This window comes from Anoplopoma fimbria, chromosome 24 (genome assembly GCF_027596085.1).
Source record: "Anoplopoma fimbria isolate UVic2021 breed Golden Eagle Sablefish chromosome 24, Afim_UVic_2022, whole genome shotgun sequence".
Taxonomy (NCBI): Eukaryota; Metazoa; Chordata; class Actinopteri; order Perciformes; family Anoplopomatidae; genus Anoplopoma; species Anoplopoma fimbria.
The window spans coordinates 15,500,859-15,524,891 of NC_072472.1; the positions used below are offsets into that span (position 1 = coordinate 15,500,859).

The 24,033-nt window shown below is 40.8% G+C and overlaps 1 protein-coding gene across 1 annotated transcript; it reads right to left on the minus strand.

Annotated features, from left to right (window-relative positions):
• Positions 1-2,361: 2,361 nt before the first annotated feature.
• LOC129113914 (phosphatidylinositol-binding clathrin assembly protein-like) lies at positions 2,362-23,910 on the minus strand. The gene is made up of 19 exons (XM_054626398.1): positions 23,781-23,910; positions 16,145-16,290; positions 14,903-14,978; positions 14,391-14,493; positions 13,817-13,910; positions 13,605-13,716; positions 12,776-12,882; positions 11,415-11,456; positions 9,544-9,629; positions 7,365-7,467; positions 6,717-6,850; positions 6,436-6,533; positions 6,148-6,261; positions 5,999-6,029; positions 5,697-5,838; positions 4,637-4,660; positions 4,109-4,165; positions 3,838-3,972; positions 2,362-2,439 (listed from the first exon to the last, which is right to left on the minus strand). Exons 1-19 carry the CDS (start codon positions 23,908-23,910, stop codon positions 2,362-2,364), a joined length of 1,812 nt encoding a protein of 603 aa, XP_054482373.1.
• Between the last annotated feature and the right edge of the window lie 123 nt (positions 23,911-24,033).

A 24,033-nucleotide genomic window follows, 5' to 3' on the forward strand; every position in this document is an offset into this window, starting at 1 on the left:
CGATGAAGACACTCTTGGTATAGACCAGTTGTGATAGTTTACCCTTGACCACCCCCCCCATACCCTCCCACCTCCCCCCTCGGCCCCACCCACTTCCTCCTCGAGATGGACACAAACATCACAAACATCAAACCCGCCCTCCCACACATCCCTGGATGATGACACCTTCAAAATACAACCATTCAAACACAGATACAGCAATAAATTGTCCCACGTACAGTACGTCATCCAACGGGGCTTCGATCACTTTACAGAGAGAGCACGTCTAAAAACACATGAACGGCATTTTCTATATACAGAGGACACAGTAACAGTCAGAGGTTGGGCCCAGGATGGATGTAGCTGCGTTGTGGGAGTGAAGTGCAAGATGAAAAAGAGCATTCAGCTGACGGAGAAAGACAAATAACCGGGATGAGGAGTAATGGTAGAGAGTGAAACGACAATTTTTTCCAAATGTCAGCTGGCCTCTTGTTGAGAAATCTCAGAGAATATCTGCCTGCTTGGTGGCGATTTCTAACTGAAGTCTCTGCTGGTCGTAGAGTCGTAGCTGCAGGGAGATTGTTTTTTGCGTAGCCAGCAGTTATAGTTCAAGGTTGAATCATAACCATACGCCACCATACAGTTGTAATTCTCTGATGATTTTGTTTGGAGCTACAGCTCACTGATTCACTTTGAGATTGCAGGGCCGATGACTTCAGGGCTTTTTTTGCGTTGTTTTCCTCAGATGACTGATCCCTGGAACCACATTAATTAGATGTTGGGTTGTACAGACTGAGACATATGGCCACTATGACACTCACTGCTATGTTGTACACACTACCAGCTCAGTAGAGACCTTTAATCTCTAACCGAGGAACTTAACCCTGTGTATCTCTATAGGGAGGGCGTGTGCACACAAACACACAATACAGTACATGTACACAGAACAGACACAATCAATAGAAAACGACTTCATCCCAGATCGATTATTGCCCCTTTCAACTGTACATCCCAGCAATGATTTTAGGTTTTTGTGCAGCAGAGCGTTGTCCCCTCATCGAAGGTTTGTGCTATATATATATATTTATATATGTATATATCGACTGTCTGTGGGGCTAACTTGACCTTGGGTCTGCCAGAAAAGCCACATTAACATTTAACGTCTCATTAAAGCCTCCCGTCTCTGGCTGTCTGAATTAATCTGCATCTCGTCACTGCGTTACTAGGGTCGTGATCGACAGACATTACCCTCAGTCGCTTTACGACGGTCTGGTCCTCGTTTGACTCCTCTGACTGACCTTTAGCTGTCCTGTCCATAGATGTTAACACTACATTAGCAAAGCCCTCTCTGTGGTTGCAGTGTCTTTGATTCCTCCAAGCGGAGGTGAGATGTCTGCTGCAGTAATTACTCTTATCCAGTTTTTCTGGAGTGTGAAGGACTTCACGGGAGAATTATTTTTAACAGGACCGATGCAGGACAGGGAGGAAATCAAACAGTTGGGAGCTAGACCATTTTTTGATTGGCAAGACTGAGAATCAACGCCTTCCTAACCTCCAGTCAATTCTCTGTCTGGCTCTCAGTGCATTTTTCACTACTTTTAGAGCAGTAAGTGTATAACAGAACAGGTTAGAAAACAAAGTAAAACAGCATTCTGTACAGAAAACCTGATGTGGGACACACAACAACACTACAGCAGGGAACAGTTTTCTAAACAGCCTACAGATGGGTTGAAAAGACAGTAACGGGATTGCATGATATTGCACAGCTGTACAGGAGGGGGGAGAGAAGAACAAAATACACAGTGTGTACAGCACGACCTCAAGTAGCAAAGTTAGTGTAAGAGGTTTGTTTACATCCAAATGCGATGCCCGGGGTCTGGCTCAGTGCTTTCATCAGTTAGTTCCAGTGCAGTAACACATTGGTACCTGGCAGCACAGTAATGACATCAGGTACCAAAAGAGAAACGCATACAGTACAGTACACACCCTACACAGCCACGTCCATCCACACACTCACACAAGCGCACCCGCAAAAATGATCGCTCCACGCCGGATTTTTCGATGTGAAGTTGGCAATTAAGAACAAACGGAGCTCATAAAAAGACTCAAACAGTAATGTTGATGCAGCACGTTGAAATGTAGAAAAAGGAAACACGCACACACACACACGCACACACACACATTCATATCGATTACTTCTGACATCAGGTGATGAATGACACACAACCGGGAACCAATCTGAACAAGACGCTTAAATCACCTACACAGACATACACCCTTGGCAAAGTCCACATTGAGTAAAGTGCCAGAAACAATCCAATCAGAGAAAGAGGCGCGTGTCCTCCGAGTTTGAAGTGGGGTTAGTTTTTATACAGGAAATTATCAGGGTGAGGAGGTCGGGAAGTGGCAGTAGAGCCTCTGCACCTCCACAGAGCGGTCATCACAGGTCATTATCGCCGTCTGAATTGGCAAATCAAACAGAGGATGAGTGGGATTGATGCGGAGCCTCTGGTACCCCATTAATAGACAGAGAGATCAGTAGCCACATGGGGAGAGGAGAGGAGATTAGATGTTGAGGCTACATGGACACAGATTCAGCATTTCATCTTTGATCCGTCCTCTGGTCCTCTCTCTCCTTCTTCCTCTCCCCTCCCCTTTTCTTCTCCGTCTTCCTCTTATCTTCCTCCGGCACTGGATTTGGTTCTGGATTTGTTTTCTTCGGCTCCTTTTCTCTTTCCATCTCTTTCCTCTCGCCCTTCTCTCTCTTGGCTTTGCTGCCATGGTTACAGCATCATCCCTACATGAAGTGCATCTGCAGTAAACGGGAGGAGAATGGAGAGTAATTTAGTTTGACAATACACCTCATCTAGTGTTCCGGCATTGGCATATTACCTGCCGCAGTGCCAGGAAAACAGCTTTACATGGGGCGTAAGTGCTCAGTAGGCAATTATTTTCCTCTGTTATGTGTTGAATAATTGTGCAGAATATACTTGTTTGTTCCCCATAGAATCTTGTGGATGTACCAACTGATGGTTACCTACTCGCTGTGTAAAATACTATCCTCACACTTGCTGGTCAATTATCTAACATATTTCATGTTGCATCTCGGGAATGTGCACCCCGTGACATTACTTATCAGTCGTTAAAAATAGCTATGAATGAGTGCCTCAATTATTCCAGAAGACTTGCACACAGGACGCACATACAGTTAAAGAAAAATCCAATATTGGTTGTTGTTACACTGCTATAGTTATATATCAATTTAGGATGTTTGTTGTTTTTTGTCAATGTGCCTTGCATGAAGGTAATTATTTCCTACACTTCCCAGAAAAGTGTTCAACATCCCCCAAAATAATTGGCAATAGCTCCATACTGCTACTACTTTTCTTTAAGGTACACACTCCAGAGCAGAAAATGAGAGACGCCCAAATGTCCAGTTAAATTTAGGTTTGGACTTTTCTTCTTAATTTTCTCCTAAACATGGTTACAAGAGATAGAATGTGATTTCCTGAGATAGTTCAATAACTGATATATATATATATATATATATATATATATATATATATATATATATATATATATGTTATATCTTGTTTGTTTTATTAGTACAAAAAGCAAAGTCTAATAATGACAAAGGCAGGGTAGCTGTTTCCCCCTCCTTCCAGTCTTTATGCTAAGCTAAGCTAAATGGCTGTAGCCTTACAGTATATTGGCCGCAGATATATGAGAGTGAAAACTATTTTCTTATCTTACTCTCACCAAGAGAGTAAATGGCTGCATATCTCAAAATGTCTGACTACTAACTTAACTACAATATGTGGCATATGCACAAATATATGTATGTATGTGTGTGTGTGCTTGTGAGTGTGTTACCTGTGTCCCAGGGATGGGTCCAAAGGGGTTGGTGGGTCTCAGGACAGGCTGGTTGTACATGACAGTCTGCGGGGGCATCATGGGAACGCCCCCCATCTGATGACTCATCTGAGGAGGGAGCTGGTCAGAGGACAGGAGGGAGAAGGAATGACCACAGATGGGGGAGTGGACAGGAGATAACAAAACGTTTCAGATTTAGAGTAGATTCAGGCGTGCGGCATATGAATGTATGACTGAGTTTAAAGCTGTTCTTTACCATTCCATACACAGGCACTTGGGGTGACGTCATAGGAAAAGCCACTGGTGCAGGAGCCTGTATGGAAAAAGGAGATAACTACAAAATACACCACTTTAATAGCTGAGGTACAATCTTGATCTTGACCTGAAAGTTGATTACAGATATAATCCTGATACTGTCAGACTCATTTCTAACCTGTCAATGAAATCCCCCAAACAAAGACAGAAATGTCTTGACTCTCTTTACATTTGCATTTGTTTTTGTGTAGCAAGAAACAGAATCTTCAGCAACAAAACAACTTAGAATTCAGGTAGAGGATTGGCAGCCACAAGGGATAAAACACAATGCCAAGGCAACACAATAAGCAAAATAACTCCCTTATCTTCTGATAATTCATTTTTCATCAACATTACAAAAAGCCTTATAATAAAAGTGTCTCAAGCATAGATTTAAATAAAAAAGCAGAAAGATTTTTGGAGGATATCAGGATTAAATCCAGTGCATAAAGAGGAGTGAGGGTGAGGTGAAGTGAATAAATGTACTTACATAGCCAGTATAGATCATCCCATTCTGTGGAGAGATACAGAGAAAGAGAGTTACAACAATGAAAGCCAATGCCAGGGCCTTTTCTCTAAAGGAGCAGAGAGGATACAACAGACCTTTGCCCATTCCTCATGTTCAAAACACTTCTACTTTAAATTCCTGTCGAGCCACCGGCTTTCCGAGCCATTTGCAGAATAAATGAGCAGTTTGAGTTGAGAGGTCAATCAGACGAAAATTAAAAGATGAAACCTGATTGAATGGAAGAGACTTGCGGATAATTAGAGTGGAGCACAGAGGACAGACACACATTTGGGAGGTCCTTCAAAAAGCCCTGGGTGCAGTGGAAAGTTACATTTGGCCAAAAGGTACATTTAATGAGATTCATTTCAGAATGAGATATCAGACCATTAGGAGAAACTGACTTCTCTGACAGAATGATGGATGGCACCAAATGAATGCACAATACCATACTTCTTAACCTTTCGCTAGAGCAGTGCTGTAGTGCTACCCTGACAAAAAGTCCACATTTACAGACTTGACCCTAGATATTATAGATACTTTATTGTCAGTTTGATTTCATTTTTAATTTTCAATAGTTATTTTGTTACTCCCCAAAAAAGTCGCTGATGTTTGTAGTTTACAGTATTATGTTATGAAATTCATTACAGAAGGAGGGGATTTTTTCTCCTCATAGTACATTTCACTAAAGAGTCGGCTGATATTTTTCTTTACTTTAAAATCATGACAAAAGAAGCAAAAAATTTATTGGCCACTATTTTGATAATCAATTAGCTGTTCAAGTAATTTTTCAAGCAAAAACTGCCAAATATTCCCTGATTTCAGCTTTTCTCTATTTAACATCATCATGAACTGAATATCTTTTAGTCTTTAATTTAATCTTTCACAGCTTTCAAGTGGAGTGCACCCAATGATAATAGTGTAAATTGTCCTGCTCATAACTAACAGGAGAATGAGTGAGTTGTGAATCAATCTGCGATGCCACACAAAATAAATAGAAGATGTCCAGAACTTGACAACTGCGCAAATGTAGCTTTTAATTTACCATCTGAGGGACGGGCATGGGTGCAGGTGCCATGGGATGGGTAGTGTGAGTCCAGTTGGTGCTGGTACACATGGTCTTTGACTGCCAGCCACCTCCTCCTGTTGGCTTCTTCTCCACCAGCTGACTCCACTGGAGCTCCGGCCTGATGCACAAACACACACAACATTTTTAGGTGCACAGTCTATGCAAAATCCAAAAGAAAAATAATGAATCATAAAAGAGTTTGAACAGTGATAAAGTTGGATGGACAGCTGAATCATTTGCTTGTGGCGAAGTCTGAGATGTCAGGAAAACCCACTTACTTTTTAGCTTGCGTCCCCCCAAACTGCAGATCTGAGAGAGAAAGAAAACAGAAACATATCAGCTGAAAGGAAGCAACAGATCCAGAGAAGAATAACAAATAAAAAATGGAAGCGGTGACCACATTCTTCGAGAGATTCGGCATACTCACTGCCAACGAGGTTGGCTAATGAAGAATCCAAATCATTTGGCAGCATTTTCCCAGAGTGCAACTGGACTCCAGGGTTGTGAATTTGAGCGTGTGGGGCTGGCTTTAGCAGGTCGCCTGACAGCCAAAGGTTACCATGGTAACATGAAAGGAGAAAAGAGGGGAAATGAGTCAAGAGCATGACGCGACCAGGCATCTCTGTCACAGCATATCGTGCTCTGAGCAATGTGTGTTTATTTGCATGATTCCTTGTGTGTTTGCATGATTATATGTGTGTGTATGCAGTCCTACCTCCCCAGGCGTTGTTGTTGTTGGGCACAGTGTGTGTGGTCTGGATGGGGGTGAAGTTAGGCTGCAGGGTGAACAGCTCACTGGTCAGGTTTGGCACACTGCAGGAAGGAAAATGGGGAAGAGAGCACAGTTTTGTTTTTCATTTTATTTTTGTGTAACCAGAAAAGATAATTAAAAAAAAATCAGATCTACAATGAAAACCAGACATTGTAGAAAGTCATCTGCAACCTACAGATGACTTTCCGTTTGTAGCATTTTTACACTGCAGATGTAAGACTTACTGGTTGCTGACTGATACGATTGGTGAATTGGAGAAGAGATCCGTGGCCCCTCCGCTGCTGTTGGCACTGCCCACTGACTGGGTGCTGGGTGACACGTTGGGTGTCTGAATATCGGTCACCTTATGACTGTCCTCCTGCAATTGGAAGCATCATTAGTATAATATGATATCTCCATGGTTTGTGAATAGCCCTGCAGCACACAGAAATTGTGTTTAACTCCTCTGGAAAAAGGACAAAAAAAGATGTAGCCATTATAAATAAATCTATTCCCTGGTGCCTCTTTATTTGAATGAGAAATCCACTGCAGAGGGTCTTGAGATTGTGACTTCATTGTCATTCTCTGTGGAGCTCTACGCTTTGGGCCGGCAGCCAAACACAGAAAATGTATTTCACTGTACTGCAGGACTAATGCACCTGTCCATTCAACTTCAACAACAGTGTGGAGGACAAAAAAGACTTGACGTGCACAATTTAAAATGGTTTCATTGTGCTTTTCTCACATAAAAGCAAAAACTGTTCATTTGTGAAAAGGCATGTGAACTCACAATGATCACATTGTGGTTTCAGTGAGTACAGTATTGTTGGTATGTAGCATTAGCTGTCTAAACCGGTCTCTATCTGTATGTAAGAGTTTTGCAAGTGTCTCGCCTTGTGTTGCTGCAGTCTGTTGTCTTCTGTCTTGTCATCCATGCGGCTGAGAGAGATCCCACTGCTGGAGAGAGAGGACACTGCACTGGACAAGGTGTTGGATCTAAAGGTGAGACACAGGCATATTTTTGCAAAGCAAATTGTTAAGAAAAGCCTAACGATTAGCAATATGAAAGTATTGGATACATTTACACTATGACTAGATGATAGATGATACACTAGATGAAAGGTATGACCAAATCATTGGGATTCATAGGGAACGGGACATTAATGCAAACAATGGAATAAATTAAGGTTGACATCATTATGCATCATGGTTAGCATTATGCTAGGCTACCTCGGGTAGGTGGCAAAAGGATGAAAAAAGCAGTGATTCAATGCAGCTATTTTAAACCACCGGGCCGGGGCCAACTGGTGAGCCTCAGAGCAGAGGTACTGCCAAATATTTAGATTCAATTATTAAATATAGATTTTTTGCTATTTTACAAAGCTAGTTATTTCTATACTGAATGTGCTCAAGAATCCACATTTCAAAAACAGTGATTCAAACAAAGCACGGATTCAATGACCAGTTACTGTTGAATATCACCACGACAACCACGACACATCATCAAATAGAGACAAATCTGTCTCCATTGTTAGTTAGTTAATGTTACCTCTCATGCATTGACACAAAATGGATCAGCTTTTGAAACGAAAAAGTGATGTGACAGACAACCCTGTGCCATAAAAAGCTCAGAAGAAATATGACCCTTAATACATTCAATTTGGATTCATAATGGGAAGCAGTGATGGGTGAGCAGAATATTTATTATGGTCATTGAAGCTGCCATATATTTACAGCCCAGTTTATTTTTTCTCCTTTTTCTTTGTCACTTAATGTTTTTTTCTCATTTCTTTGAGAAGGTGATCCTCGTATTTTTTTTAACAATTAGAAGTAGGCCTCAAAAAAGGTTGAGAGCCCCTGATTTAATGACCCAGGCGAGCACGCTAAGTGGAGCAAATCAAACACACCCACGTTTCTGCATCATTAACAGGTGAATGCTGGGCGTGGCTAACCAAGCCCTAAATTATGAAATGCCTGCGGTGATCCTCCAGATTGGATTTTGTGTGTGTGTGTGTGTGTGTGTGTGTGTGTGTGTGTGTGTGTGTGTGTGTGTGTGTGTGTGTGTGTGTGTGTGTGTGTGTGTGTGTGTGTGTGTGTGTGTGTGTGTGTGTGTGTGTGTGTTGCCTGAGTGGTGTTTTTTCTAATTCCATAAGAAGTGTCTAATAAATGAATCGCCTTGCACCCTCCGTGGTGTCCATAGCCTTCTGATGTATTGTCGGTAAAGTATGTTTACTTGCCTGACTTTTGTCATCCTGTCTAGTTCATTAGGCTGTTGTCATTTTTACAATTGATTATCAGTTGTATGTGCAGGCTGCTTGAAGTGCCATCTGAAGAACTTACAATTACTGTTGATTATGAGCTCTTGTGCTACTGTTGTTCCACCAGACAAGATCTAGTCTATATTGACATTTAATGCAACATTTAATTATTTTGTAGCCTTATTTAGCAGTAAATGTGTTACTTAATTTAACAGTAGTATATCATGTCCTGACATTGTTTAAGGCAGCTATAGTTTACTCTGAGCACATGTTAACTGACCTATTTTTTTCTCTTAAAAATTGTACTTTACTTTAGTTCTGTATAATAAAAATTTGAGTAAGATTTAGTGAGTTTTCATCTCGTGCCAACAACAAGTCAAAATTTGAATTTGTCCAATGTTTCAGTTCACGAAATCCCTGTAAAACTAATTAATGACATTACTATCAGCCTCAGCTGGACTTTGTGTTTAGCGTTTATTTTAGCAAGCCAACACACTGCAGTGAAATGGTAAACTTTACCTGCAAAACATCGACCTGTATTTTCACTGTGAGCTTGTAAAAACACTGAATTACCATTTAGCTCAAGCACCACTGTGGTACATACACCATCACAGAACTCATAACATGGGTGTGGCCACCTAGTCTTGTTCATTGTTTGTTTTGTAATAAAAGTAGTACTAATAGTTTTACAGTAGTAGCCCACTGACGGCAGTAGTAATTGTTGTAGTAATAAGAGTAATTGCAGTAGGAATAGCAGTAGTATTAGGTGTATGGTGCAGCAGATCTAAATAGCTTGTTTGTGGTCTGATCGCACCTGCTTGCTGCGGAGAGGTCCTTGAGCTTCCTGCCCTCCAGAGAGGCTAGATGCTGCTCCAAAGCCTCCAAGAGAGAGCTGGGAGCCTGGGGGGGAGTTGATGGGATATCATTAGAACCGCAGCCAAGTGGACAAAATGGGACAGACTTCTTTCTCTCACTTCCATCTCCTCACCTCCTCATTTCATCCCACTCACCCACATACGCGCACAAAGCGGCAGCAAAATTAAGACCCTCAGACTCATTTTCTACTCTACAACAGCTATTGGTTCTATTTTTTTTTAATTTGCATTTGGTTTCATCAGGTTTGGTTTACCGGCATGCAAACATTAGCCTTGGATCATGCAAGCGATTCCACAGCAGGACTGACAGGTCAGGACGGAGCAGAAGAGCATTGTTTCTGCAGGGCTCCAGAGTAGAAACACAACAAACACGTCTCTGAACCGTCTAACGAGCCCATGCAGAGGCCAGCAGTGCACATACGCTATCATAAACACACACACTAACACACGCACACGGGTAAAGAAAATCACAGTCCAAAAAATAAGAGTTAACTGGTGGATTCCACGTTAGGTTAAAAGTCAAATTAACGTTGTATTCATTTATTTAGTTTGGAAATTATACAGAAGCTAAAGCTAAGTACACAAATTGTATCCCACTGGAAACCAAGATAGTTAACTCAGTGAAATGTAAACATCTGGTGAAAAAACAGGTATACACATCGAGCAGCTGGCCAGCACTCTTTATAAAACAAAAAGGATGGATGGGTTCATTTAAACCACTATGTGATACCATGTTTTTCATCTAGAGCCTTACATTTCAGCACCAGAGATCACAACGCAAACACAACAAGCAAAGAAAAGATTTCTCATATACTTATTTTAAGGGGGAAAGAGAGTAAAATGCGAAATTCTGGATATCCTTCTTCAGAGAAATCTAGAATATGCTGAAGGTTTAAAAGTAAAACAGACACATATCTAGAGCTCAGTAAAGGCATGGGTCACTATGTTGTTGAATAAGGGCATATAAGGTCTTCTTAAGCACTACAAACATGGCATTCATTAAAAAAAAAAGTGGTCCCTTTTCAGTTTGTTACCTGATTTCTCACATTGTAAACATCCAATTATGGTTCCACTGAAAAGGATACTTTGCATTTGGGGCCTTTAGCATGATATGCAGTGCTTATGATGGCATTATGTACACCTATCCAAGTCATATTTGCAGAGACCTATTTAATAAAAACCATTCGCTGCTCTCCCCACAGCTAATGCAAAGGGACATAATCTCTTCAGGGAAATGATTTGAACACTGCTTATGTGGGCAAAAACCTATTTCATAAAGCTGTGCTGACTTATTTATATGATAAGCCTTTGAATGAAGAGACAAGCCTTGATATTTACACTGGGAAAATTCCAGAAATACTGCTGAGGAAATAATAAGCCCCGGTCACGGATGTCTAAAATTGAAATATGCAAAAAAAAAAAGAGGCTACAAACTTTTGATATTCAGCTGCATACAGCTGCTTTCAAAATCTTACCCAAGAGTAAAATTTATTTGGAATGATTGAGATAGTGAAAAAATTCAATTCCTGCGCTAATGCTTAAGAATTGTGAAAAAATAAATGTGCTTCAAGGCTATATACAGGTCTTCATTTATTGTTTCCTCTCTATTCTAGAGAAAAAGGAGAAAAGGCGAAGAAGTTAAGGAGAGTGAAGAAGAGAGGAGGACATGGCAGCTGTAGTGTGGGCAGGTCTGTAGGGTGAGTAGGGAACGGGAGCGTTTAGAATGAAGCATTATGGGATTGACTAGACGGATTTAAATACTGGTTGACTGATTGGCTGATTGACTGATTGAGATGAGATGTAGACTGACCTGTGTGAGATCGGGGCTGTCGCCCTGATCTATCCCAACTCGCTGTGTCACAAAAAAGGAGGGAGGGGTAGGGGAGGGAGGAGGGAGGCAAAATAAAAAATAAACCAAATGTAATAATAAAACAAGGAATAAACCAAAAAAATCCAACAGAGTTAAAAAAAAAAAAGAAAAAAGGGAAGAGGCGTGTGAAGGAGGAAGAGGAAGAGGAGGAGGAAGAAAGAAGAATCAAACTCAAGCATTCATTACTTCATGCAGTGGCTGGAAAGGAAAACAAATAAAAGACAACAAAGGAGGAGGGCGCATGCACACGCATACAAACACCTATAAATACACAGTTTATGTACACACACACACGTATAAATACACACACACACACGCTGAGATCTGGAGACTGGTTTGAAATGAATGCTAAGCACACCGACTGATCGAACAGGCAGGGCAGAGAGGGCAGACAACAGGTCACGTGACTGCGAGGTAAGAAACATCCAAAAGGAAGACACTCAACTAATGTTGACTTTGAACAGAAAGAGAAAGGGGGGGCACAGATGACACACAAAACAGACAAACACACATTTTGTTAGACAGATAAAATGAATGGGTCCTTAAAGTCAACGTTAGTCTGTTGTTGTTGTTTTTTCTTTGGATCGAGCGGCTGCACCCCAAACCTTCCAAATAGGAACGAAACCAAGCAGAGAGAAAGCCTTTTGAAGATGGCGCACGGGATAAAACTATGCAGGATAAAACTGTTTATATTCACTAGCAAGAACTGCAACTGTTCACTGGATCACAGCCATTTTTAAGTTGTTGTTTTTAAGAAAAGGGAGGAAGAAAATAAAGAGGAAGAGGACAGAGATAGTGATAGAAAAAGAGCTTGCTTGGGCATGCAGTGCAGGCATGTGAACAGGCAGCACGCGAGGGGTCCCTCAACTGGAAGCTCTACATGAGTGGCTCTCTGATAGGACTGCTAAGACTCAGCCATTAATCACTTGTCATGGAGTCAACCCCTCCCCTGGTCAGGGCAAGAGAAGGACAGAAACAGGAGGAAAATCTAGAGGCAAAAAAAGACTTGGGAAGATTAAGAAGAGCCCTCTGGACACTGATCTACGGTCAGTTTTAAGTAAGAAAAATATTGACCGTAAATCAGATCCAAAGGGTAACAGAAGTCTGGAGCGAATCTCAAAAGGTTTAAGTGGATTTTCTCTGCAGGTGAAATTCTTCTGGGAAACGGGATAAAATTCTAATTGACCATGAAGATGGGAGGCCGTCGAGATTCGCCCCAGACGGATATTTTCTCGCCCTCTCCGTTGGCGTACAACTCTGTGCTTCCTCCGTGGAGGAGCAGCAGGACAAACGAACGTTACCTCTGCCACTTTGAGAAACTCAGACAGTTTGGTCATCCTGTTGAGGAAAGTCTTGTAGATCTCCAAAGCTTCTTTGCACTGGTTCTTCTTCATGTCAAAGTATTTCTCTGTGTATTAGAAAACCAGAATCAGCATAAAGTCAGGGAAAAGTACATTTTCGCCATCAGTAAATACCTTTTTGAGCCCACTGAGGTGCTACATGATGATGTCAGAAAGTGTGTACAATAATAAAACTTCTTCAAAGTCAACCTGATACTGATTTTGTCCTGAGAATCCCACAAATCTGGGGCAGATGCAGGCTAAAATATAACCCCTATAGAGTCCTATTTACTATTTAACCATAGTTGAAGCACCTTAGATCAAGTCAGTAAATTCTGGAAATTAATGGAAAAAAGGAAGGTGATGTTTAATTGGACTTTTAGATACAGTCGGAGGAACAATTGATTTCCCCTTTTTTTAAAGAAGTATAGAGTGGAGTCACAGTCTTGTTAGTCTTGCATAGCCAGACCTATCTCCAAACAGGGCTGTGTCAGCGCTAGAAAAAGGTCTGGCTCCACACATTATCATTCTGGTACATGGGAAAAAAATGATCCGGCTTGTTTGCATTTCTTTAAACCAATCACAATAGTGTTGAGGCGCGCTAAGGACCGTATGCAGCTCTGTGTCCTGTGGAAGGAGAGCAGAATGCCGGCTGAAATAGGTGGCTAATGGCAGGCTCATACCAGCTGTCTACATCCAGTAAGTCGGACTACAGTCTTGTGATTTCAACATCAGAAGCAGATTACTGCATAAATACTATTGTATGTGCTGTATTGTATGTGTGGTTTACCCAGCATGTTGATGACCCCTTCGTTGTAAGCAGCAAACAACCGTATGGAGTCTTTAAACAGCAACATGAACGCTGTGTTGATCACTCCATTGGTTAGCTCGTTGGAGTTAGGCTGGAGGAAAGACAGAAAGAAAGAGAAGATGAATGGGATTGGATCAAGATATAACAGTATTTTACGTATAAGTGTTGAGTCTCTGAGTCAGATGTTTTACCTGGAAATCCAGCAGTGCGTCCAGCTGGTTTTGAATGATTGGCAGAGTCTTAATCAGCTTCTCTGTGTTCATGGTGCGCATCACACCGTCAGCTCTGGTAGCAGAAAAAGAAGACATGCACACAAACACGCATGCAACACACACACACACACACACAGGATGTTTAAGGCCTATAGACCAAGGTGTGTAAGTGTGTAAGGAAGTCCCTCAGATAGTGCTCTTAGTGTGGACTAGCATCAAGAAACACACTTTAAAGGGGACACATCTAGAACAGACACTTTTTCAGTGCTTCTGCACATACAATTGGGTATCTGTAGTTCTTACAAACCCACAAACTGTACAGTAAGACAACTCAGTCATTGCTTTTCAGGGCTATCTAGATCAACTATAAAGAAAACGGATTTGGATTGTTGAATCACATGTGACATCTGAAATAACGCATTAAAATAAAAAAACATCTGGTGCGACCACCATCTGCTGAAAAGTGAAAAATAATAATCACATCCTTTTCGGTCGAAAAACCCCGTAATGCCTCTCCATATACAGTACATGATGTGTGTGTTGAGTCTGTTACCCTCTCTTCATCTTGGTGAAGTCCACTGCTGCTAGTCTGTAAGACATAGCTTTTTCATTCAGGTAGCGGCTGTAGCGTCTGATGAAAGTTGACATGTTATACCCTGCGGGGGAAAAGAGGGGACACTGCAGTTAGAAGCGTATCACCTTGGCCTATTTTCAAACCAAGTTAAGAAGCTATAATCACCCTCATATGAAGTGGACTAACTTCTCCATGAACAATCTGCTTTTCTCCAAACTGGCATTTGCACCATTTTACCTTCAGGTTTTTTAGTATATTTAATTACAAAGTCATGTTTTTCCATTCTCAGTAACCTTCAGCAGCCTCTTGTATCCAACAAAAGGCAATTTTGTCTGTAGCGTTTCAATCCTGGACTGTAGCTTCCCTTTGAAATCAGCTCTGAAATGGGCTTATTGATAGTGTTACAGAGCCGGGGAGAGTCCGACATAAAGTCATTATGTGAGACGTGCAGCACTGCTGAGTTTACAAACAGCCAAATAGCATTAAATCACCTTGTAGTGCAGCCTTATCTAGAAAGTTGTTGAGGTTGAAGAGCGTGTTTCTGGAGGCAAGGTACTGCATCAATCTCTGATGGGGGAAAAAAAGAGAGGAAATAGTTAGAGTTATCTGATGCTGTTCCCTGACAACATCCAGTCATGTCAACTCAAACCCAATAACAGTGTCTATGTCACCCAAAGTGAAAGGTTTGTTTGTGGACAGGAGTTGCAGCTTTACAAGCATTTCACAGAGAGTTTGTTGACTTAAAGTCATGAATTGGACACTTTGACTTCCTCCAAAACTGTAGCTGCCCTTGGTTTTAGAGTTCGTTGTAAAATTTAACAATGATCCCATTCCAGCGTCCTGTTTTGACAATAAATGCATCACATTCAGTAAGTAAAGGTGCCAATTCATGGGGCTTTAACCCTCACAGTTATTCTGGGCAGGTAAAACTCAGAACATCATATCACTATTTGTGCTGCAGAAGGTTTGCAGTTTGAAAACTTTGAGAGGGTCGGTGTACCCGCTGTAATCCCTCTCTCTAGTCGGAGATGATCATCGTTTAACATGTTTGATGTTTTGGATGTCGCTCCTGTAGTGTGAGCTAGCGGAGCGATGTGATTTGTCACACTGGCCGCTGAAATGTCAGCGGTGTACATCATCAGTCCTTGTTGCACATGTGGAAGATAGCACTTCAGAGAAACTCGCTGCAAGAGTTGGAGAGAAATTGCTACAACCTTGTGAGCAAAATGTCAGTCTCTGGACAGATCAATGACTCGAGCTAGCCGATTGGCAATCAGTGTCTCTTTCTCATGTTTGTGTGTATGGAGGCGGAGGCTCAGAGAGCATTGGATTGCACAGGAAATGTCTTTGTTTCATCCTTTCATTGACTCCCGTGTGCACCTTTTCTAATTCTTCATTCATAGCTTATCATCTTGTGTTGCATGCAACTAACATTACACTACCAATAAATCTGTGTTCCTAACAATTAATAGATTTTCTAAATTACTTTTGATTGGTTGTGTTTTGCGATTGTATTTGTGAAATAAAACAAGCTCAAAACACCCAGGATTATGAGAGCAATATTCATGAAAACATATATATTTTTTAAATGACTGCTATGAGAACATTTTTAGAGCTTTTTCCTGTTTAGGCCAAATAATAACATCCTTGATCGCACTAAAACAAGCTTGTTATGTCGAGATGACAAACTACTTTCCGGTCATCCTGAGAATTTTCCTGTTTGCTCAGCTCACCTCGTTGCCGTACATCATGAGGTGGTGGTGTGTGGTGATGAGCGCTTTGAAAACCACTATCCAGCTGTTGCTGGCTGTGCGCTCCAGCAGTGTGTCTGCCAGGTGGGGGATGCTGACGTTCAGCTCATTGGTGCAGTGGATCAGGTCTGGAGGACACAAAACAAATAACATAAATTATTCTGGACATACAGAGAAAGCTGTAAAAGAATAAACCAATAATTATACTGGTTTATGATAAACAAAGATTATAGAAACAGGCACTTGGCCAAAGGTTAGAAATCATCTGTTAAGTTGCAGGTCTGACTGCTATAAACATTCAGGTGTCCTTCAACTAGAACCCTGCATTTTCACTTACTGTAAATCACTGTGAATAAAAGCACCAGCCTCATGCCAATATCATCATTTATAACCTTAGAGCTTACAGGTTGAGTTATTGAGAATCGATGGAATGAATAGACCTCCGTGATGAAGGCAGTCTTATCGACTAGTGCATTAATTTTGACTCACTCAATATCAGCTCCCAAATCAATAAATAAATTATTATTTAATGATAGAGACTGAATAGACAGATGAATCAGGACCTACTGTTGCACAAAATCCATTTAGTGGTTTCTATTCAACAGTGCTACCTATTATCCAGCAAAATGCCAATAAAATATCAACTAAGAAAGTGGAAAGTTAAGTAGCAAGGTCAATTCAACATCAACAATGGATGAATACTTTGAAAAAATACTGTCAAATTAATATGATGAATCAGAGTTTTCCTCCAAAGCATCTTTCATAACAGTAATTGAATATAACCATATGTTTGGCATTTCGGCCGCCGGCATCTTGATTTTTGAGCCTTCGCCATTTTGTTTTTTGCAACCAAGAGCTAAGGGTTGAGCTAAGAACAACTAACAATGAGTAAGAAAATTTTAGGCAACTAAAACGTTACAAATAACTTTCAGGAGCAGAAAACACACTGTGAAAGGGTTAAAAGAGGGTTGTAAGACAAAAACACTGACAGCTCCCAGACCGGACAAGGCCGTGGTAAGATGGCCCGCCCTAAAGCATACCCTGCTTTATTGTTTATTTTACTCTAAATCGAACAATAATTTACTAAATTAACATCATACTGTAATGAAAAAAAATAGTGATTGAGACCATAAACTCATGTTTACTGAGGTAATACATCAAGTGAGAAGTAGATTCTCTAAAAAAGTTTAAGGCACTTCGACATTGGCTTTAAAAAGACTAAGTTGACTCCAACGTTAACCGAATGAGACTCTCATTCAGAGTGTATATTGTCATCTGTTCAAAGCAAATGTGGAACACGTCTGACAAAATGGCAGAATGAGAGTGTATTTTTAATGAAGAACTGCCAAGTTAACTCAGGAACAGGATCAATTTTAAAAGGAAAAAGAGAGAAGTTTTCAATTTAATGTATACAATAATGTATCCCAAAAACATGAGTCATTCCAAATTCAGCAGTGAGCACTAAACATACGAGGTCAGATTGGTGGAACGATGCCCTAAATTCTTCAAGGATTTCTCTGGCAAAAGATCAAAATGTGAAGTATGTTCGGCCTCTGTTTAATCTCAAAGATTTACTGACTCCCCAGTTAAAGAACCAAGCCTCTTAATAGCAGAAACATGCTTATGTGCCCTCTATACTGCATATACTGCAAAGCTTATTTAGCTGTGATTCAGTTGGATTACTGAAAACAAAAGGTTAAAATCTTCAATTACAAAGATTATTTTTTCTGTGATCTTATGTGTTTCACACTTAAAACCTTTGGACTGTATAGTAAATGGACTGTATTGTGCACTTGTATAGCTGCTTCATACAATCCGTTCAGTGACGTTAAAGATCTTTTCTAGGTTAACCAATTACATTTATCTCACTATTCTGCGCTGAAAAACCCTGTTTAGATGAACACATACTTCTCTGCAGTACTGTTAAAACTTGCGTTTGAGCAGATTATTCAAAACCCAGCCAGGAACAGGATGTCATACTAACCTTAAGGTAAAATCAATGCCTCATTTTGTTAAGGAACAAAGTGATGAAATACCAAAAAGAACAAATCACAAATATGACCAGATGAGATGGAAAAATTAAAGATGAGAAGCAATTATACTTGAATTTGACAGCAGAGCACAACATGTAAAAGAACAGCACATCCACATATAATGAGAAATAAAAAAATATATTTAAAAAGGCAGATTCGGTTAGTCAAACCACTGGGGGAGTGAGAGGAAGTGAACTTGTATTCAAAGCGAGGCGGAGAGAGAAATTTGCATGCTGAGTTACTGTGCGAAAACAAAGGTTTGGTTTCTGAGGCAAATCCTTGGTCTGTTTCTTCCACAGGATCAGACGTTATCAGGTTCTATTTGAAAGCTCTGTGATGTTGTCTGCGCCCACTGAGACGCTGGACAGCAAAGAGTCCCAGTTGATTCCACGGTTAAGTGATTGATGCATGTCAAAGGCAGCCGTAGCACCGGCAGTTCACCGCAGCTAATGCTTCAATCCTGTTCATCTTTACTTCTTATGTTATTTAGTAGTGTGAAAACATCAGGGGCAACAATACAACAACATAATAACTCCTACAATATTGATTATAGTCTTCATGGACTCGTCCAACTCTGCCTGCTTTGACTGGCTCTCACTCTGCTGCATTAACGCCCACTAACATTTACTTTCCCTGCATGAGGGACAAATTTAGTGTGTGTGTGTACTTCCAATATCTGGAAGAAGATAGTAAAACATGTAGAAAAAAATATTTAAACATCATCAAATGATTCTCAAACACATTTTTAATAAATATCCATATACAGCAATGCTAACATAAAAAAGATTTATCATTTATACCAGACCGCTATGAATCTGACTTTACCACTGTACCCGTGGATCATCTCTAGAAATTATACAGATTTATTTTTTTCTCTAATTCAATATTAGGGCATTAATAACAAAACGGTATATGGTAATGGTAGCGTTCAGTCATGCTTTACTCGTTAATGGTTTGTTTGTGAATTTCCTTCCTGGCTCAATAATTAATGGGACCATATTGATTACAGCTAATTAATGTTTCCTGTCACAAGTGAACAAACACCCAAGTAAGGTGGACTTGCTTCAAACTTTTTAGCCCCTTTAGCGGCATCGTTGTATAAATGGCATTGTCGGTCCACCACTTTGGTCCAGACTGAAATATCTCAACAGCTATTGGATGTGTCACCATGAAATTTGGAAATTCACATTTCTCTTACAATTAATTAACTTTTCATATTGTGCCATTATCATTTGTTTAGCAAATACTAGCATGCTAACATGCTAAACTAAAACGTTGAGCATGGTTAACATTATACCTACTAAATAATAGTGTCTCTTTTAGCGTAGTTTAACAAATCCTTGTCTATTTTAGCAGCATGGTGGCTAAACTGCATGCAATTCAGTACTCGGTTATAATTTATCTGTAGAAAAGTATAAAGTGAAATTGTGCTGTCTGTTGTTGTTTTATGGAGAATAGTTGAATGCATGAGCTAATTAAGAACTAACAAGCTGTACAAACTTCCTAGCTTTACATGTCAGCTGATGTTTAAATTTAAATCTTCAACAAAATGTAGTAATGATTTTTGCGTTGGAGATATTGATGTATGCTTGTGAGGAAAAATGACATACTGGACTGTTAAAATGTCTACCTTTTTTTTTTGATTGTGCATTTGGAATGTATTTATGTGGCAAGTAATCTTTTTGGTGTGACAGTTTGTTCAATTAGATGCAAGAAATAAAGTTAAGAGTGAAAAAAACGCTGCAGCCGTAAGTCTTTTTTGGACACTGTTGGCCAGCTACCTTGACCGTGATGTTAGCATTTAGCACATAGGACCACTGTGGCTAATGACAGCCTAACAGAGCTGCTATCATAGTGTGTTTTAAATATATTATTTAACTTCTCACATAGTTATAGCAAAGCACTATTGTCTCTATTTAAATACAATTACATCTTAGCCATTCAGTCTTTCAGTCAAATGCTGGGTCCACCTCCATGCATTCCATCAGCTAGGATTTAATCATAGACGTGTGACAGATTGCCAGAGGTATGTGATGAAATATCGACTGCCAACTGGGATTATTGATAAACTGCAGTCCATAGGATATAATGTACATCAATAACACAATTAGAAATAAGATTCAGGATAACGTCGTGCAAACATTAATAAAAAGAACAAGATGACAACATGGTATCATCAAGCTAAATTCACGGCATTTATAATGCTAGTTAGGATAAAATGTAAAACCAGTGTGTTAAAGTATGTCTAAGTGGAGGGATTTTAGATGTAATAAAAAATGTATTAAAGATGTTTTAAAGACCTTGGCGATTTGAATTTGGAGTGAAAGATGGGGTCATTATACTGACACATAGATGTGGGAGTTATTGTGTGGAGGTATCCATTCATTCCTTTGAGTCAAAGCCACAGCGTCTATTTTTCTTCTTCTCTCATTATTTCAACGTCTTCTATGTCACTTAATCTGGCTGGAAGGCCAAAAATGTTGCCACCAAGGTGCACAAGGCCTTTGATTATTCTCCGAACATTTTGTTGCCTCTGCAAACATCTACGATACATCACTATTAAAACCATGACACACAACCAAATGACTCATATGCTGAATAACACGGCTGGGTTGCTTTCAGGGTAGAAGGTCATCTTTGGCCTGATTGCTATTCTATATGTGATGAATCTGCTTTCTATCGGCGCTCTTTACTATCTCAGCCATGCAGAATACTGACTTGTGAAAGTGAAATCCCATTACTCCGTCCGTCAAGCTCATCATTGCTGTGAGGTAGTAAATAATCAACATTGGCCGTATATGCCACCGACCAGTCTGTCAAGGTCATGACACTATATCAAAAAAGAAAGGCCGGTGAGACACTCTGAAGAGCTTCAATGGTCAGCAATGTGTTTGATTTATCAAGCGTTGCATTTGGAGAAATGGCAGAACAATTTATCTATTCTTTTCACTGTGCTTTGCAAGGGGGAATTGATAACCAGTTGAGTATATTTTAAAGGTAATTGAAACGTCGTTTGTATTTATCAGACCTCTCAGATTAGGTAAACCGATTCAGAATCAATGGCAAGGGGCTTTTGTTCTCATGTAAAAGTAAAGCTAGCTAGAAATGATTTGAAATATTTGCCAGCAACCTCTGTTTCAATATATGTTGTTCCTTTAAGCCTTTTTTCTGTTACCCACATTGATTTTGCTCAAGATCAAGTGTTTTACTGTTGTTATGACCCTGTTTAACCATGCAAGTTGAAAAGACAAGACTCCACCGGTGGTCTGGTGAGTTGCACAAAGAGACGAGGGTCACAAACACACACTTAAACTTTCAGACCTGATTGACCCACAGTCCTGTACAGCTGGCTCATCAGAGGCTCCATTAGAGCAGTTGAGTTCATTGCCTTTTCTTTGCATTCTTTATTCACTTCCCCACCGCGGTCCTCTCAGTCAGTTGAGGGATTACTGTAGGTCCACTGACCTCCTGATCACAAACTCACTACCTTAAAAAATGCAGCGTCTGCACTGAAAATAATGCCAGAGAGTCATATGTTATAACATTTCCTGCATGGAGAGGAGAGGCCCCTCTAGCAGGAAATAGAAAGTGTTTAATTGTGAAAGCTAGCTGTGTCTATTAGAACAGCTGCATCTGAATGGCTCAAGTACAAAACATTCATTCAGCCTAAAAAAAAATCAATTCAGGCTTCCAGGTGGGTGAATTGAGCCAGGCCTTCAGTTTCTGCTAAGGCAGGAGCTTTTTATTCCACTAATGATCAGAATAAGAGCCGGAAACGCCTCATGTAACCACCTCCACCGGAATGAACTGACCTATTATGAGAGAAACTTTGTTGTCCTTGAGCGCTGCGGTATAAACCTCACAATCCTTTTGACAAATGAAAATTTGTCATGTAAATGCTCCTGTTCTATTTTAAGAATATCTGTTCCCACCCTTCAGTTACGTGACATTTACTGGTTTCTGAGAGACTACGACTCATTGCTGGTGCTGAAGGTGGACGACCTTCTACCATTTAATAACTGCATGGGTACTGTGTTCTTATAAAACTCTGGCTTTGACGAAAAGCACTATGATAAACCAATAATGGTGCCAATCACCTGATGCCCTTTAACTGGTTATTTTCTTCTGCACTTATGATATTACTTTATTTGGAGTCATCAATTGGCATGATTTTCTATAGAAATTAAAAATCACAGTCAGTGACGGCTAATGTACCTTTTAGAAATCCTCGTCTGTACCAGCCACGATTAGATCCCTCACAAATGGCTACAGCAGTAACATTTAAAAACCTAGATAATTAGCTTTTAGTGGTAGTCATAATCAAGATAACATTTGTATGAAATCAGAGCAGAAGTAATTACTCTGTGTTGCGATTCGAGACTCACAAAAGGGCTTTTTCATCGTAAGTGCATTTCTGAACCTTTTTTCCCCCCCGCTTTAATGGCCTTTTTTTGTAGGGCAGAGTGATACATCCCTGATTTAGACGTATTGTGTTGAGGCACCCGGTGGCACATCTTGTGAGGGAGCCCAGAATTCCCAGTGTCACCTCTGCTGTGGACATGACTGACTATTCCAGTGCCAAACCTGCCGGCTGACTGGCTGGGTGTGTAGCTGGATGACTGACTCTCAGGCTGGTTTGGCTACCTGCCTTGTTGTTTCTCTAGAACTGATTTCCTCTTGATTTGCCATCTTGCTATTCACCCGTCTGTGTCTGTCTGTCTGTCTATCTGTTCTAGCTGTCCTGACTGACTGCCTGTGACTCTGACTGGCAGCCCCATTGATTACCCGTGCTCTCCATCGATCATGTCAAGTAATTATAGTGAGGCAGAAAAGCCACCTAACCTAACAATCACTGTGAGGAATCCTCCTTCTCCCATGTGTACATAATTGCTGCAGTTTGCACACACACAGCTAATTAGCACAATGTGGAGATAAAGAATCCGCCTCATTGTAACACCCACCAGCAGAGCTATACAGTCCACACACGGACTCTCCACGCTCCTCCAGCACCTCAGGACTGACAGCGGCAACACATCCATTAATGACAGTAATGCACCAGAGGACATGACAGTGAACTTGAATGTGACATTATAGAAATCGAAGGGAAAATGTTGGCTGATGCTGCACAAAATAACGCACATTTTGTCCTGAAGTGTCTCCAGAGAGAGGATGAGGTCCTGTCGCTGATAGTGCCGTTAATAATGGATAGGCCTACACTGTACAGCGGCTGGTTGCAATATGATTAGCCCATACCAGAGTGGCCTATTTCCCTTGACTATCAATCATGCACAGGCTGATTGCCCCCTCGCCTTATATCCAAATGAACTGACTACACTGAAAGCCAGACACATTGTAGCGCGTGATTTTGCTGCGTAAAAATCCCCATTTTTTAATCTAAGGGAATGTGGTGTCTAATTAAAGAGGCTGCAAACACAACCGGGCCGGATGAGAGAGAGAGAGAGGGGGGGGAGCATAACAGATGCTGTTTATACAAGCTATCCTTTGTGAGGAAAAGATGCTGGTATAGCTTGATGCATGCAGGCTATATATCTATACAGTAAGCAGTGATGGCATGCTTAACCTACAGTCAAGGTGCTTCTTCTTGGGTCCGCTGACTTCATGCGTCGTGGCCTTGCAGACGGCTTTGCTGATGGCTGAACCGGTCATGCTGTGCTGCGCGGCGGCGATCCGGTCCGTCAAAGACTGTCCCGACATGTTACTGATGAGGAGGAGGAGGAGGAGGAGGTGGTGGTGGTGGTGGTGGTAGTGGTTTTGGAGGAACAGGAGGCAGGCGGAGTGATGGTCGAGGAGTCCGGGTGGGGGGAACCGGGGAGGACG